This window comes from Tetrao urogallus (genome assembly GCF_951394365.1).
Source record: "Tetrao urogallus genome assembly, chromosome: Z".
NCBI classification, from domain to species: domain Eukaryota; kingdom Metazoa; phylum Chordata; class Aves; order Galliformes; family Phasianidae; genus Tetrao; species Tetrao urogallus.
In genome coordinates, this window is record NC_136816.1 from 22,877,031 (window position 1) to 22,892,633 (window position 15,603).

At 38.4% G+C, this 15,603-nt stretch overlaps 1 protein-coding gene across 2 annotated transcripts in view; it reads left to right on the forward strand.

Annotated features, from left to right (window-relative positions):
• Positions 1–15,603, forward strand: part of SYK (spleen associated tyrosine kinase) — a gene marked incomplete at both ends in the record, with an annotated part of 33,168 nt that overhangs the window by 12,557 nt on the left and 5,008 nt on the right. Inside the window, 6 exons of one of the 2 annotated variants that reach the window (XM_079548737.1) lie at positions 1,771–1,817; positions 5,179–5,247; positions 11,819–11,912; positions 12,572–12,749; positions 13,811–14,020; positions 14,427–14,616. In XM_079548737.1, coding sequence (XP_079404863.1) covers positions 1,771–1,817; positions 5,179–5,247; positions 11,819–11,912; positions 12,572–12,749; positions 13,811–14,020; positions 14,427–14,616 — 788 coding nt within the window. The remainder of the gene's footprint in view (positions 1–1,770; positions 1,818–5,178; positions 5,248–11,818; positions 11,913–12,571; positions 12,750–13,810; positions 14,021–14,426; positions 14,617–15,603) is intronic. The other variant, XM_079548738.1, reaches the window with a different exon arrangement.

Below are 15,603 nucleotides of genomic sequence, written 5' to 3' on the forward strand. Positions count from 1 at the left end.
TTGTAAAGCATAAATAGATTATTAAAAATGGGTGCATTTTTTGCATTTGCAAACTGAGTGGGTGTTGATTGTCATAGATGTAATTTAAATTTAGATTTAAAAAAAATGAAATACTAAATTTTCAAGTGAGTTGAAATCCACCAGATCATGCAGGCTGGAAGCAGATCCTGTATTTTATGGGAGGATATGACAGCCAGATGGTCTAAAAGTAACATCAGATCAAAAATGCACTTTACTACTTCAAGTGGCACTCTGTTTTGCTTTGTCTATCTGTGCTACCAAGTTGCTCGTCCTGACACTCCTCCAACACACTTCACGTTAGGGAGATGTCAGCATGCCAGCACTGCTGGTTAAGGCATTTGGATAGGGTGCAGTGAGACAAAAGTTTCACTGCACCTGATACTGAAAAAGAGAATATTTAAAATGCCACCCACTTACAGTGCCTAGAGGCACTTATGTCTAGGGGGATTAGAGGAATCCTGAGGTCCCATGCAGTCTTGGACCTGTTTCTTCTTTAATGTCATGCGCCATGTATGTTTACACAAATGAGATCGCATTCACTTCCTTTTTGCTGCCTTTGTGGAAGGAAGGGATGCCATTCAGAGGGACCTCAACAGGCTTGAAAGGTGGGCATGGGTGAACTTGATGAGGTTCAACACAGCAAAGTGCGAGGTTTTGCACTTGGGACAGAGGAATCCCCATGCAGACTGGAAGGATCAGTCCTTGAGAGCAGCCCTGTGGGGAAGGACCTGGGGGTCTTGATAGACAAAAAGCTTAACATGAGCCAGCAGTGTGCTCTTGCAGCCCAAAAAGCAAATGGTATCCTGGGCTCCATCAGAAGAGGAGTCACCAGCAGGGACAGGGGGTGATTGTCCCTCTCTATTCTGTTCTTCTGAGGGCCCATCTGGAGTACCTGTACTCCAGGTCTGGAGCCTCTAGTACAAGAAAGACAGAGGGCTGTTGGAGAGGGTCCACAGGAGAGCCACGAAGATGATCAGGGGACTGGAGCACTTCCCCTACAAAGACAGGCTGAGGGAGCTGGGCTTGTTCAGTCTGGAGAAAAGAAGGCTGTGGGGTGACCTCATTGCAGCCTTTCAGTACCTAAAGGGAGCCTACAAAGAGGAGGGGAATCAACTCTTTGAAATGGTTGATAACTGCAAGATGAGGGGAAATGGTTTTAAGTTGAGGGAGGGAAGATTTGAGTTGGATGTCAGGGGGAAGTTCTTTGCAGAGAGAGTGGTGAGGTGCTGGAACAGGCTGCCCAGAGAGGCTGTGGATGCCCTGTCCCTGGAGGTGTTCAGGGCCAGGTTGGATGGGGCCCTGGCAGCCTGGTTTATTAAATGTGGAGGTTGGTGGCCCTGTGTGTGGCAGGGAGGTTGGAGCTTTATGATCTTTGAGGTCCCTTCCAACCTGGGCCATTCTGTGATTCTGATTCTGATCCTTGTCTGACTCCTCTATTTCAGAAGCAGTGTTCTCTCTATAAGAGCTGCCTTCTATTTTTCTAACTGAAAGCTAGAGCTGTGCTGAACATACTTGCTCTTACTTTTTACACTCCTTTGAGTCATTATTAAGGCAGTGCATGTACTTATGTCTTTGTGGCAGTAAGTACCATAGTGTGAGTGACGCATATTAAAGCCAGAATCTAAGAAGATGAGCTAAGAGAAATGCTGCAGTATGATTTGAAAGTAAAAAGTTGGTCTTTCATGTAAATTATTATTTTGGTACATTTCTTATCTTTTCCAGTATCTTTCACATTTGATTCTTTTATAGATAACTCTTCTTTTGACACTCGTCCTCTTCCTGGAACCCCTTCTAAGGTAGGTGGTGATGTAGCAATAAATTTAACAAGCTTATTGTCACATAATCATCTGGGAATCCTAATGTTTATACTGTTAGAGTGAACTTATTTTTCTAGGGATTGTTTTGTAAGTAGTAGATAGAAAATAAGCCTAAAATATTTTATTATGCCTATTGCTTTCATAAAATTTTTGTACTTAGCTATTAAGCATTTAATTTTGTGAATCTATTTTATATACATAATGTATGTGAAAATCAGTATGTTTCATGTGTAAAATAAACATTAAGGGTCAAGTACTTTAGTGACGGTATCAACACTGGGAGGACAGATACTAATACTATTTAAAACACGTTTCAAGATATTGGCAGCTGAAGCAAAAATGAAGGTTCACTTTACTGAGTAAAGCCAGATATTTCCTTACTTTGTAGTTAACATCCAGTTTTGCATGATGGTTTGATTCCTTGTGAAGTGAAATTAAAGCAAGTTTTTTCATTGACATTTTCATGAGTGAGCGTGCCCATTTGTGATTATAATTCTCTGCACTCTTAGACTCCTTTGATTACAAGAGCCATCTGAGGAGTGATATGTCACGCCTTCTCATTGAGCTGTAGTTAATCTAATCTGAAATAGGGAGTTCATCTTAGTTGTTTCACCACTCCCTGGAGGGCCTAATCATCTAGCTTTTTCATAGAATCATAGGATTGCCTAGGTTGGAATGAGCCTCAACGTCATCGAGTCAACTTAAGAATTTGCCTGCCTATCCACACCACATAGTTTACACATCGGGTCTCACCTAATGGTTGGGGGCTGAGTGCGCAAATACCTGGTCCAGAATTATATTTTGACACCAGTTTGAATGACTGGACATGAAGCAGAGACTTGAAAAGGAGATTTGAGAGCACATTAACTGCTGTCTTTGCACAACACTGAAGATTCACAAAAAGGCAGCTGTCTTTTCCAGACTGAACCCCCCCCCAGTTGTTACATATTATCCCTACATATCTGAGGCTGCTCCTGGGAAGGGCAAAGGCATTTTTAAATTCAAATCTAGGAGGGAAAAATAGAAGGAGAACAACAGAGGAGGCGGAGATGCTGCTGTCTTGACAGTGTAGGGCTTAGTTACTTCAAGGTGGCCTCTAGCTTCATGCCTGTGCCATATGCAGAATCCAGCTACCATATTGCCCTCAATTACACTGATGTTTTATTCTCTTTTTTCAACATTCCAGTCTGTGGGGGTGAGAGCTGAGCATAAAATCACTGTGCCTGCTTCTCTTATGGCACCCAGCTTGTGTACGTAGAGTTGTCTACTCTAAAATCTCCTCCATAGCCACTTATCCTCTTGTCACAACAAAAATGATTGTTTCAGGTCTTCTCAGATAGGGAAATGGCTTTAAATGCCATATAGTGTGATGTCTGGTTTTGAGTATGCATCTGAGCATGAAGCGTTTTACGCAGTTCCCCTTCCCTGGCATTTCTGACTCAGCAATCTGAAGAGCCAGTCTGTCCTCACAGCAGCAGAACCCGCACCTGTAAGCTAGTAATTCACAAATAGTTTACAATGAAAACAAACAATTTCAGATGAAAGTATCAATAGAAGGATATGAAGGATATGAAAAGAAGGTCACAAAAAGAATATTACAGATTGACTGAACAGATATAATTGGACAAACTGAGTTCCAAATACCAAATAAGAAGCTGTAAAATCTAGTGCCTGTATAAAGGCCCTCAGGACTTGACATTATGCCAGAATTTTACTGGAGACAGACACTTCATAAAATATATCCAGTTTTTGAGTTTCTAGATGGATTTCTGCAGTTCATGTAGTCCCACATTACAAGAAAAAAAAAAATTCATTCAAAAAAGCCAATTTAATTTATTTCACTGTTGAGTCCCCATGGACCCATGAGCAATCATATTCATATCTGTTTCTGAAAGTCAGGCACCCATTTAAAGTAATGGAATTATACAGTCAAAGTAGGTGCTGTTTTTCAAATGTCCCAACGTTTGGATTTATGTCATTTATGAGTATGAATGGGATGTTTAAGCACACCAGACAGGCCACATGCATATAATCTAGCATATACACAGTTACAGTGGCAGAGCAAGCACATTCAGTTCAGGAATACTACAAAAGAAAGTAAATGGGCCAAATTCTTCTATTTTTCATCAGTGTATTACAGTAATAATGACTCTTGTGCTTTACAGGTAAAAGACTTGCTAATAAGTTGTGATTAATCTTGCCTAACATAAATCAACTCAAAAGAGCAGCCAGTCTTAACAAATCCTGAAGGCTTGTTTTTTGAGGATTTTTTTAAGGAAAAGAGAGAACCTGCCTAGCAGTCACTTGAGCATAAAATCCATTACTGTGTATTCGTAAGTGCCTACTTCTTTCCACTCAGAAGGGGCCCTGGTGGTTTGTCAAGACTACATGCCTTGCTTATAAGTAGTCACAGTTGTATGAGATCACTTCCAACCCTGAATGTGTATTTCTCTGGCAAATGGTTGACATAAAGGAGCTTGATCACACATGCATATTTTCAGAATTGAGCAGTAGTCATTATACTTAAGGTTTGCCATGATAGAAGAAAAAAACACAACGGATAAGAGAAATAAATATATAAAGTCAAAAAATCAAATTAATATTATTATTTAGGGAGCTCAAAGACTTCAGTTAATATTGCCAGGTTGTCATACATGAACAAATTTGTGCAAAAACTGCAACTCACTTATGACCACTTGCGTAGATATTTGTATATGCAGAACCTGAAATATAATGAATTCAGTTTGTAAAAACAGAAATGTATCCTGAAAAGAACACAGAAAAATTACAAACCCTTATGCACAAAATTTGTATCTTCTTTTTACTTAGGTTACTTCCATTAAGGTTAAATTAAGTTGTTTTGTTAAAAAAGGAAAAAAAAAAAAAAAAAAAACAGAATGAATTTTATTAAGAAGAAGTGCAAGATCCTATATTCTAATAATCATCTGCAGAATACAGCATGGGAGCAGCAATTTTTCAGAGGATGTGGTAGCTGTAAGAGATCAGACAGGAACAGACAATGCACCAACAAAGTGGTAGATGAAAGTGAAACATCACAGGTGTTTCCAGTTTGCTCACTTCTGCTAAGGTCTCAGTGCTTTCTCTCATAAGGCATATGTACAGATTCAAGATGGTTAAGAATATTACAGTTTAAATCAGTTTTATTGCTAAGATTTCATATACTATGTTTGTTTGATATTTCATATGTGCACTTACCAGACATATATGAGAGAAATGTTGGGAGTGTTTTTTTTTCTTGTATACTACATGCGTTTTGTAATATACCTTTAGTAATTTTTCTGGCACATTTACTGTTCCTCTTTGACATTGTGGTTTCTAGAGTTGGGCAAGAGGTGGAATTATCTCAAGAATCAAATCGTACACCTTTCCAAAGGCTGGCAGCAAAAAGGTGCTTTATACAGTCTTTTTAGGTTATCAACTGAGTTAAAAGGACTTACACTTGGCTAATTTCACTCTTTTTTTTTTTTTTTTTTTTTGCTTGCTATTACTAAATGTGTGTCTTGACTACTAACAAACAGATTGTGCAGGTTTTGTAAGCTGCCTTCTTTACAAATCATCTGCACAATTCCAGCCTTAATTCTATAGAACTAAACAATTTCTAAAGACGTTTTGAAAATTGGGCTATTTTGAAGCAATTTTTCACATCCCAAAATGTAGAATTAGTACTGTTCTCAACATGTCTGCAAAAAATCCATGAGGGATAAAATATATTTCACAGAGTAGTCACTTAAAAAAAAAAAAAAGTGACATTTCTAATGGAAAATATAATTCCTAGAAAATTGGCTTGTTCACTAAACTTTGACAGAAGACATTCAGGGCCACAGTTTGTTAATAACAAACACAAAATATATTCCTACAGAACTTGTGCACAAATCTTGTTATGCATTGAAGTTAATTACATTTAAACAAGTGTAAGGTGTTGCAAGATCAGGGAGAATGGGAAAGGCAATGTGAGGGAGTCAAAGGAAAAAGTCTGGTGCTAGTAAAAATGTTCTGTGGACAGAAAATCATGCTTTTTAATAGTTGGTACACTTGTGAAGCATGCTATCCCTGGAGGCATTCAAGGCCAGCCTGGATGTGGCTCTGGGCAGCCTGGTCTGGCGGGTGGCAACCCTGCACATAGCAGGGGGTTTAAACAGGCTTTTTTTTATGCTAAGAATAACTTTTATGCCCCTTTTCTACATAGAAGTAGTTCTGTGAATCTCTTATTTTGCTGCTTACTTGTTTGTTTATTCAATGCCATTTGCTCTGTAACAAAAATGATGAACACAAAAAGCCCTAGAGATGCTTTTCAGAGTGAGAGTCTTTTTTACTTATACTGTATTTGATAATCCTGATTAAAATATATTAAAATATATATCTCTGGCAGGGAGAGGGAGGTGATTGTCCCCTTATACTCAGCTCTTGTGAGACCCCATCTGGAGTACTGCATCCAGGCCTGGGGCCTCCAGTACAAGAAGGACATGGAGCTCTTGGAGAGGATCCAGAAGAGGCCGCTAAGATGATCAGAGGGCTCTATCTGATGAGGAAAGGTTGAGGGAACTGGGATTGTTTAGCTTGCAGAAAAGAAGGCGCTGGGGAGACTTCATTGCAGCCTTCCAGTACTTGAAGGGAGCTTATAAACAGAAGGGGGAACAGCTGTTGATGAGGGTGGATAGTGATAGGACAAGGGGGAATGGTTTTAAACTGAGACAGGGGAGGTTTAGGTTGGATCTTAGGAGGAAGTTTTTCACCCAGAGGGTGATTACACACTGGAACAGGTTGCCCAAGGAGGCTGTGGATGCCCCATCCCTGGAGGCATTCAAGGCCAGGCTGGATGTGGCTCTGGGCAGCCTGCTCTGATGGTTGATGACCCTGCACATAGCAGGGGGGTTGAAACTAGATAATCGTTGTGGTCCTTTTCAACCCACGTCGTTCTATGATTCTGTGATATATTAGATAAGAGAGTTGTGATTTGGCTTTGTTCAGAAAAATGGACAAACACGAAGCTGACTTTAAATTATTACACCTGGTTACTTAGGTTGCTTTTCTTGCATCAAAACCTTTCAGACAGTAAAATGTAAAATTTACAATGTTATATTTTTCTCAGACTTGAAAAATATGCTGGTTCTGTGTGACTTTTTATAAAATATGTATTTGTTTCACAGACTGGCTATTTAGGTGTATTTTTAGCACTCTGAACATTTTTTTTTCCAGCTTCTTTGCTCATAAAACTGTCTTTTCTGATGAAAGTATAAGTGACCTTGTGCCACCTAGTGGCTACTGTTAAGTTTTATCCAAAGTTCATTGAGGACTTTGCTACTAAGGCCTTTGTTCTGCATTTCGCTACACAGTTTGGTTTGGCAAAATAAAATTATTTTTGTGGTTTTGCATATACGTTTGGGTTATTGCAAATCAGAATTATGAACATGAAAAGAAATAACACTTACTGTACAGATTAATTTCATAAATACAATCTCTACCATGAAATAAAAATATTTACTGTAAAAATGAGATTTAGAGTAATTTGTGCCATTTCATTCATATTTTAAAACAAACAATAAGTAGATCTCATTCAACAAGATGCTGTCATAGTTCCTGAGGGGTTATCCTACTGTGGCCTTATCCTTAAATAGAAAGTGATGTTCTTTCTACTACAAAAGAACCTGCATTTGAGTGCAAACTCTGCCTCTTCTGCTTTCCTCTTATTGTGGATATTGCTGTGTTAGCACAGGACTGCTACATCTGTATGGCCAGTCCTTCTTTAAGGAAAGAGTGGCAAGAATGTGCATCTGAGAATTTTAACCAATTAAAATTAAACACTAGCTGAAAAATGCATTCATGGGATATAGAGGTCTAGTACGAGGACATAAAATGACAATAAAATCATAGAGTCATAGAATCTTTAAGGTTGGAAAGTACCTATAAAAAGATCATGTATTCCAGCCATCAAACCAACCTCACCATGTCCACTAACCACATCCCTCAGTGCCACATCCACATGTTTTTGAGCACCTCCAGGGACAGCGTCTCCACCACCTCCCCGAGCAGCCTATTCCAGAGTTTCACCACTCCTTCTGAGAAGAAATTATTTCTAATATCCAACCTGAAACTCTCCTAGCACAACTTAAAGCCATTACCTCTGATCCTAAATGACACCTGGCTTCACAGTTTACCAGTGTGCACACCATAAGATGTTACATAACCTGTGCCATTTTTAAGGGATTTCTCTGGCAGACACTTTCCTCTTTCTGTTTTAACTGTAAAAGCAAATCCATAGGTGTTTCACTCATTCTCTATTCTGGTAAGAATGTCCCCTAGTCTATAATTTGGTTGTAATAAGGCAAAGCTCCTTTTCTCAGAAAGACCTGCACAATTAAACTTGCTGCTGTTAAAGCATAGGGCAGAAGGGACTCTGAATTGAAATAACAGTTCAAAAGGCAGGGGTTTTTGTACTATTACTCAGACCACCGTACATGCAAAGATAAGTACCTCGTTCCTCCATTGGTCAAGGTCAAGACTGCTACTCTTGATTGCAAGAGAGAAATTCTGGCCTTTCTGCTCGAACAACTTGTTCAAAGGACTGAAGGGTGCTATGTGCCTTGAACACATAATTGGCAGGACTAAGGTTGAGAATGCTATTTGAGGTTTTCTGAGTGCTAACCAATATTCCTGTATTACTACTAGAAGCTATGAAAAGATACATTTGAAACATAAAATTACAGTTTAAACCAAAATATTAATGAAAAAGCCTTTGTTAAGCCGTTTAATTATGCTGCAAAACAGGAAATATCATTCCACAATTATGTAACTGTTAGTTAACTTAACTACCTCTAATGATATATAAGATATTATCACTTATTTCAAACAGTAGAAGCCTTCTGAGACAAAATTCCTTCAAAAGTTTGTTAGATTTAACGTCAGTGGGCTATCTCCAGTTCATACCTGCAGTTTTATTTATAAGCATGGGAATTAATGCGCTCATTTTTTAGTGCGGTTCCTGGATGTGATCATCAAATTATTTCAGATTCATTTGTTTTGCTCTTGAATTACAAAGAAGAGGAAATGTCTCTACACTTCCCATTTAAGGAGTCAACACCTTTTAATGAGAATATTTTTACCAGCTGTTCTGCACAGGTGATTTTCTACTTGTGAGACAAATGTGGTGTACATCATGTTGTTTGGCCAGTGAAAAATATGTCAGTTCATACACCAAGCCTGAAACCAGAGACATCTAACTACTTCTCTGGTCCTTAGGTAGTCCTAATCACATATATGGAAAATAAGGAAAAGGTGATTAGTGGTAACTAGCTTGGCTTGAGCAAGGGCAAGTCATGTGTGACAAACTTGGTGGTCTTTTACAATGGAGTTAATTTATCAGTGGATAGAGGAAGAGCAAAACGTCATTATCTATCTGGACTTGTGAAAAACGTTTGACACAGTCCTGCATGACATCATCCTCTCCAAATTGGGAAAAAATGAATTTGGTGGGTGGACCTCTTGCTAGACAAGGAATTGGCTGGATGGTCGCACTAGTGTGTTGCAGTTAAAAGCTCAGTGTCCAAACAGAGATGGGTGGTGAATGGTGTTCTTCAGGGATCAGTGTTGGGACCAGTGTTATTTAATGTCTTTGTAAGGGTTATAGACAGTGAGATTGAGTGCACCCTCAGCAAGTTTGCAGAAGACACCAGGCTGAGTGCTGCAGTTGACACCCTAAAAGGAAGAGGATGCTATCCAGAGGGACCTAGACAGGCTTGATAGGTGGGCTGGTACTAAGAAGTTGGCCACAAAGATGATGAGAAGGGTAGAGCACTTCTCCTACGAGGACAGGCTGGTAGAGCTGGGACGAGAAAGTTCCAAGAGGACCTTATAGTAGCCTTCCAGTACTCAAAGGGGGTCTACAGAAAAGCTGGGGAGGGACTTTTTGTAAGGACAGGTACTGACAGGATGAGGGGAAATGTTTTTAACTTGAAGAGGGTATATTTAGTCTAGATATAAGAAGGAAATTCTTTACTGTGAGGGTGGTGAGATGCTGGAACAGGTAGCCCGGTGGGGTTATGAATTTCTCCGTCCCTGGAAGCATTCAAGGCCAGGCTGGATGGGGCTTTGAGCAACCTGGTTTAGAGGGAGTTGTCCCTGCTTATGGCAGGGGTTGGAACTTGGTGATCTTAAATCTCCCTTCCAACCTAAACCATTCTAGTATTCTATGAGAGCATATGCCCTCTGTGTTTTTTAAGTTTGAGGAATTGTCCAGTGCCTTTTGAACTTCTGAAAGAGTTTCTGCCTTGCTGTTCTGCAATATTTAGATATATTTATCTAATTTAAGTGATCTTTTTTTAAATTTTTTTTCTTTTTCTTTTGAACAAAGCATGTGACCTGTGCTTCAAATAGAGTTATTTTGAGCCTTGGAAGTGCAGATTTTAAGTTGCAGATTTGGCAAGATTTTGCTACACTAGAAAAACAGGAGTAGGAGAAAGAATGAATCTTGTTTCTTAGCATTCTTCTCCTTGTTCTTGAAGCTGGCTAATCAGTTTTATCCCTGACCTATGTCAGAATTGTATCACTACTCTGCTGGCCTCCCGGACAGTAAATTGCCTTTTCAACACTGTTCCACAGGACTGAATAAGGCCAGTCAGAAATTTTACCATCTCTGATGCCACCACCACACCCATCCCAACAAATCAGAATCTTGCGGAGTTTGTCTCCTTCTTCTGGTTTGCTGTAAATTGCAAGTAGCAAAACCTCTTCTGCTTCATCCACTTGGGCAGATCACGTTTTATGATTTAATTTTCTCTACCTCCTGGATCAAAAAGCTTCTTCCAATTGATAAAATGACAATAATTAACTCCTAGACATTTCCCAAGCTCTGTTTCTCATTACTTGAAAACCACAACTACTTCAGGAAGGAATTTATGCCACAGAAAGCTTCAGTTATTAAAGATAAAGAAATCAACATTTGGATATTTGAAAAATAGCCCTATCCAGGTTTTTGCAAGTACAATATATTTTTATTTCTTATGAGAACTGAGCAACTCTTATTGATGTCTGAACCTATGTTTTTGATGCACTCCTTTGGGGAGCATGAGATCATTCATCACAAAAGTTTTTACATTGTGAAAGGAACTGAAGTACTGAACTGAAAAAGTAATTTCTGTAATTTTCTATTCTTAGAACTGTTCTCTTCCAGTTCACAATAAAATAGAGCAAATAAATTTCACTCTTCTGCACTTTATTGTGTAAGAGTCATCCTTCTGGCCAGCAACTCCAGAATGAGCAGACTTCTGCTACAGTCATCTATGTGCTTCATAGTGAATCAGTTGTTCAAATATACTAGCGATCGGGTCATTTTCTCCTCCTCAGACTAGAAAGACAAACAGACTACTGTATGATATTCAGTTATTCAAACTTACTAAATTTTCTTTTACCCTCTTTTCTTTCAATTGGATTTTCTTTGTAACATCCATGAGATTTTTGGTTTTGTTGGTTTCCCAACAGGTTTGTTGGGATTTTTTTTTCATTCATTCTGGCAGTTCCTCTGTGGCCCAGATATGGTGAGAGATAACTTGGAGATAACTTGGAGGGAGGAGAAAGACAAAAGGGAAAAGAGAAATTAGATTTATAATGTTACATGGCGGATTTATAACTGCATACAAATTTAACATCTGCAGGATAAGATTTGTGCATGACCTATTCCAGTTACTTCTCACAGATTTAATGTTTTGAAATATTTCCTGTAACTTCTTGAGATGCAGCAATGTGTGTGTTATTTGGCCTGCATGTTTACTCAAGCAATAACCTCAATAATTAAATAAGCTTTTTTTTTTTTTTTTTTTTTTTTTTTTTCACCTCTGTCTTACTCTTTGATTCTCACCTGTGTTTCTCTTGCAATCATGCCATAATTTTCTGGAAAAAAAAAAAAAAAAAAAGTTTTTAACTTACTATATTTTGCTCAGTTTAAAAATTCTATTTGTGTGCTACAGCTCCAGACACCTATTGGTCCCCCATCTGATGACCAAACACCTTTTAATCCTTATGTACTGCAAAGGGCAAGAGGTCTAATAGAAGCAGAGAAAGGTAGGCAAAAGTTTATTATGCAAATACCACCTTTTTTCTTTATACAAGAGCTCTTACCACAACCCGTATTTCTTCTTTACTTGCTTGTATTTTATGCCATATTGTTTATTGGCATATCGCTGTCACAGCTCAAGCCCGATGTCAGTGTCTATAATAAAAGTGATTTAACAGGAATCCCTTTTTCCATGTAGAAGTTGGAGGTTTATTACCTCCTTGACTCTAAAAGCTGCATCCTTGCCCTTCATAAAGAGAATTGTGCCTCACTGAATTCACACTGCCAGTCTGATGCCTAGGCTTTAGGAAAGCTGCAAATACTGCAATTGGTGTGAAGAACTGTTTGAGAACTGAAGTGAACTGTTTGAATACTGAAGTGCTAAGGAGAAGAGTATGTCTTTAACCTTCCTTCTGTGAAGGAACATCCTTGTTTCACATTAAGTAATTGCTCAGAAGTGAGAAGATGTCACCATCTAAAACTCATTCTTTTTGAGAATGTTCTAAAGTGCGTGTAGTTGGACTGTATGAGGTTTTTTTATAATGCTTTCTTAAGACAAATACAAAGATGCAGCAGTTAACACTGAGCGTGGATATGTTGAATATAGCACCTGTGCAAGCAACATAGTCTCACATAATCTCTTATTTGTTTATTCCTTGAACTGCAGGTGATCAGAGAGAGGCCTTACCCATGGACACTGAGGTTTATGAAAGTCCGTATGCTGACCCAGATGAAATTAAACCAAAAAATGTCACTCTTGATAGGAAATTGTTAACCCTAGAGGAAGGAGAACTTGGCTCTGGCAACTTTGGCACTGTAAAGAAAGGGTTCTATAAGATGAAAAAGTAAGTGTTTCCTTCTATTTCCGGGAAGGGCAGCATAGTCACTGCTCAGCTGTTATTTTTGTCTTCAAAGTGGGGAAGTGCCTCCTATGATTCTATGACTCTGCTATCAGTTACAGTAGAGTAAGAAGCTCTGTGCCTTTCTCCAGAAATTGTGTGGGCATTCATGTGACTGTTCTGCACAGTCTCTCTGTGTGAGATAGTGTAGAGAGCCATGTACAGCTTACCTGTAGCGAATGGATTCTCACCTAAAATAGTATGATGAATACCTGTTTCGTGAAGCTGTAACGTTGATTTTCAAACAGACAGAAGATGTTGTGGCCTTTCTTATCATGGAGTTACAGTAGGAACAGACCCTGTTTATACTGGCAGAAGTCAAGTCACCTGACTATTCATGCATCTTCATAATAAACTGTTACCAGTATGTTGCTTAAATGGAAGCTTATGTATATGCTTTCACCAATTAAAGCTGGAGGCAGTTCTTTAACCCAGATTTTCAGAATCAAGGAGGAATTTTCATTCTCGGTATTTTCTGAGGGGATTTGTAGGGCTGTAGTTTTGTTTATCAGTAGTTGTTCACATTTAAGCTCTGTCATCTCATCGGTGCGGTAGGTTGCAGGAGGAGACTTAGTTTCTCAGCAGGTGAGAGCACTTGCCTTGGGGCTTTGCAAGTGCTGCATTGTCTGAGGTCCAAAACACATCAGTGCTGAGAAAGCCCTTATAATTTTTCCTCTGAGGGCTCTCAACATAACAGATACCTTTTTGGAAATCCTTCCACTTTCATTAGTTAAGACTAGTTAGAATGGGAAAGATAATTTTGTTTTCAGACTTGTTTAGACTTCTTAACAATTACTTCTAGTTTTCGTTCTCTCCATTTTATTTCTTTTGCTTCTGATCATTTGGTAGAGAGTTATTCCCATTGCAGTCAGATTCCTTCCTGTCCAAGTATTCAGTTCTATCTTTTATCACTGTTTGAACTGTGTGTGCAGATACATAACTTGGAGATTGTATAAATTTACATGCAGATTTTTCAGCAACTAATCCCAGGGGATTCTCTTTTGCAGGGGGGCCAAGCCAGTGGCTGTAAAAATTCTTAAGAACGAGAGTAATGATCCGGCCATAAAGGATGAGTTACTGAGAGAAGCAAATGTAATGCAGCAACTGGACAACCCATATATAGTCCGAATGATAGGTATATGTGAAGCAGAGGCCTGGATGTTAGTAATGGAAATGGCTGAACTTGGGCCACTGAACAAGTTTTTGCAAAAAAATAGGTGTGTAAGCTTTGATTCCATTTCATAGTACTTATCCAAAGGGGTAGAAAAAAACAAGAGGAAGGTCTTTTTATCTTATGTAATAATTAGCTATTATAGATAATCTTCACTGGGACATAATTATATTGAAAATGTCTCCTAAATGTCAAATATTTTTGTAAGATAGTGCATTTTGAATAAAAGAATTTTTAGATGTTCTTTATGGATATGATCACAGTTTATTGATATGATCAAGACATCCTTATGTTGCCTGTTCTAATTAAATCTTTGCTAAACGCAAATGGATCTTGTTACTAATATATTTTATATATGTATGTAATGTGCGCAAACAAGTTTGTATTTGAACTCCTTGAAAAATAATGAAAATGAACTACAGACCTCTTAAAGACTCAATTATGATTTTCAGGCACATCACAGAAAAGAATATAACAGAACTTGTACATCAGGTTTCCATGGGAATGAAATATCTGGAGGAGAATAACTTTGTACATAGGGATCTGGCTGCAAGGAATGTGCTATTAGTCACCCAGCATTATGCCAAAATCAGTGACTTTGGACTATCTAAGGCTCTTAGTGCTGATGAAAATTATTACAAGGTAAGATTTGCACAAGTTGTCAAAGCTGTTTACTAATATAGCCTAAGATTTTTTTTATTTAAGAGCAATTGTGTTTAAAAGTTGAAAGGAAGAGATACACTAAATATTTTATAGTCTGCTAGTAGTAATCATGAATTTTCAAAGTGTGTGATCAAAGTTAAGAGATGAATAGGGAGGGAAAAGCTAGTCCCTTATTTATTTATTTCTTCGGTAAATTTACCATTAGAAGATTGAAATTTACTGTGGAAATGAGATATTTCCTTCCATAACAGTTGAAACTATCTTTGTTGCAAATACTAATTTAGCACTTGGTTTGCATCATGTCAAAGGAAAATACAGGTTGGCAATCTGTCTAACTAAATAACAAAATGAGATTTGGGGAGCTTGTCGAAGGGGTACAGGTGGGAAATAATCATTTGACGTAGGTAAATTTTGTTCAGCTTTATTTTAAATTACCACAATCTTTATGCAGCAACAGATACTAAAATAAGTGCCACATTTAGTGAGGCAAATGGGAGCTAAAGCCTCTGATAGTGTATGCATCTCTTTTTCCTATATATTGCTCTTACAGTTAAAATTATTCTATCCTACTGCCTTTTCTTTCATCAGTTGTTTAAAACCAATAAGCCAGACCACGAAACACTGCAGAGGAGGAGCAAGCACATACTTCCCTCTGATGACCTTCCTATGGGAACAGTAACTGCTGCCAGAAAAGACAGCAGCATCTTAAATCACTTCCAGCTTGCCTAGTTTGTCAGGGGGTTGAGATCTGGTATCAAAGGCTCATTCCATTCACAACTTCAAAAAATGCTTTAGGGTTATCTCAATAGATATAGCACTGTGCCAATATGGTCTGATGTTTGCACTCTTGTAGCACGTTTAGCATGATGTCATCAAATTGCAGTTTGTCACAAAGCAGTTACTGTGCTCTGAAATAAAGCACTGACTCAATCTGAAATAAAGGTTCAAGACTCCTTCTGGCTAAGT